This window comes from Otolemur garnettii, unplaced genomic scaffold (assembly GCF_000181295.1).
Source record: "Otolemur garnettii isolate 467f Iridium unplaced genomic scaffold, OtoGar3 scaffold00051, whole genome shotgun sequence".
NCBI lineage: Eukaryota > Metazoa > Chordata > Mammalia > Primates > Galagidae > Otolemur > Otolemur garnettii.
The window spans coordinates 2376984-2378914 of NW_003852446.1; the positions used below are offsets into that span (position 1 = coordinate 2376984).

Genomic DNA, 1931 nt, shown 5'->3' on the forward strand with positions numbered 1-1931 from the left:
CTTGAGCCACAGGCGCTGAGCCCAGAAAATTTTGTTAATAAAATTTTATGTGGGTAGAAAAGTTTTCCTTTTTGAAGTTAGCCCATATACCAAATAACTTCATTTATTTATTTATTTTTTTGAGACAGAGCCTCAAGCTGTCACCCTGGGTAGGGTGACGTAGCATCATAGCGCACAGCAACCTCCAACTCCTGGGCTCAAGCGATTCTCCTGCCTCCACCTCCCAAGTAGCTGGGATTACAGGTGCCTGCCATAACACCTGGCTATTTTTTGGTTGCAGCTGTCATTGTTGTTTGCTGGTGCAGGCTGGATTCCAACCCGCCTGCTCAGGTATATGTGGCTGGCGCCTTAGCTGCTTGAGCCACAGGCGCCGAGCCAACTTCATTTTTAAGACATACGTATTTTTTTTGTTTGTTTGTTTGTTTTGAGACAGAGTCTCAAGCTGTCACCCTGGTTAGCATGCCATGGTGTCACAGCTCACAGCAACCTCGAACTCTTGGGCATAAGCAATTCTCTTGCCTCAGCCTCAAAAGTAGCTGGGACTACAGGTGCCTGCCCCAGTGCTTGGCTGTTTTTTGTTGTTGTTGCATTTGTCATTGTTGTTTTAGCTGGCCCAGGCCGGGTTCAAACCCACCAGCCCTGGTGTATGTGGCTGGTGCCCTACTGAGCTATAGGCGCCATCCTAAGACATATGTATTTTGAATGAAATACATACTTTATATGAAATATCTTGCACATAAGAGTGAACATTTTGAAAAATAAAAATGGTACCTATGATATACATTAAGAAATAAAACATTGCTAGGCGTGGTGGCTCATGCCTGTAATCTCAGCACTCTGGGAGGCCGAGGTGGGTGGATTACCTGAGCTCACGAGTTCAAGACTAACTTGAGCTAGAGCGAGACCCTGTCTCTAAAAATAGCTGAGTGTTGTGGCAGGTACCTGTAGTCCCAGCCACTTGGGAGGCTGAGGCAGGAGAATCACTTAAACCCAAGAGTTTGAGGTTGCTGTGAGCTAAAATGCCACAGCACTGTACCAACAGTGACAAAGTAAGACTTTGCTTTAAAAAAAAAAGAAATAAAACATTATCAGTGACTTTGCAGTACCATTTGTCTTCTTTTTAGCCACCTGCAATATTTTAAGTTATTAAAATACTGTTAAACTGTTTTCCCTAAGGGAAGAGCTATCTTTTCATCCATTTATTTGCACAAATCTTGGTTAACACACAGAGTATGCTTAGCATATTCTCAGTTAAGAAAACCATAAGTTATTTGAATTGTTCATGGGAAAAGATATGTGTCACTAGTGATTATGTACATCGTAGGCAGAGTGTAGTACCAACTGCAATTCCCTTTGAACTTGGTTCTGTGTTTGTACTTGGTTAGGAGGAAGCTTTTAAAAATATTCTCTGCCCTTTGTAACTTGCCCTTTGTCTTAACTTGGACATCAAGGATTAGGCAAGGAAATTTTTAAACCTTCAACCAGAGTTCTTATAAATAGTTAGCAGTGTTAGTGAGTGGAGAAATTTAGGGCAGACATGGGGAGGGAGTTGATCTATTAATCTGGAATTTAAAGACAGCTTTCCTAATTGATCTGGTAAATCCCTTATTTCTAATTATAGGCATAAATTATTTTATTCTGGATGTCAGAAAATGGGGAGTGTTAGTAGAATTCATGAGTTACACTTGATCTCATTTCTGGGACTTATTTCTTATTTTGTTAATCATCAGGAAAAGAAGTTTTATTACTGATGCAGGCTCTAAACACCCTTTCAACCCCAGAGGAGAAACTGGCAGCTCTCTGTAAGAAATACGCTGATCTCGTGAGTATTAAATAAAGGGTATGAGGGTCATATAAAATACAGTGAAATGTTTATGTGCTTGGTAAGTTTTTTTTTTTTTTGAGACAGAGCCTCAAGCTGTCCCCCTGGG

The 1931-nt window shown here is 41.0% G+C and overlaps 1 protein-coding gene across 3 annotated transcripts in view; it reads left to right on the forward strand.

Moving 5' to 3' along the window:
- TXLNG (taxilin gamma) overlaps positions 1 to 1931 on the forward strand; it is a 52517-nt gene that overhangs the window by 31643 nt on the left and 18943 nt on the right. For all 3 annotated transcript variants that reach the window (XM_023514325.1, XM_012806419.2, XM_012806418.2), the window contains one exon: positions 1731 to 1822. In XM_023514325.1, the coding sequence (XP_023370093.1) occupies positions 1731 to 1822 (92 nt within the window). The remainder of the gene's footprint in view (positions 1 to 1730; positions 1823 to 1931) is intronic.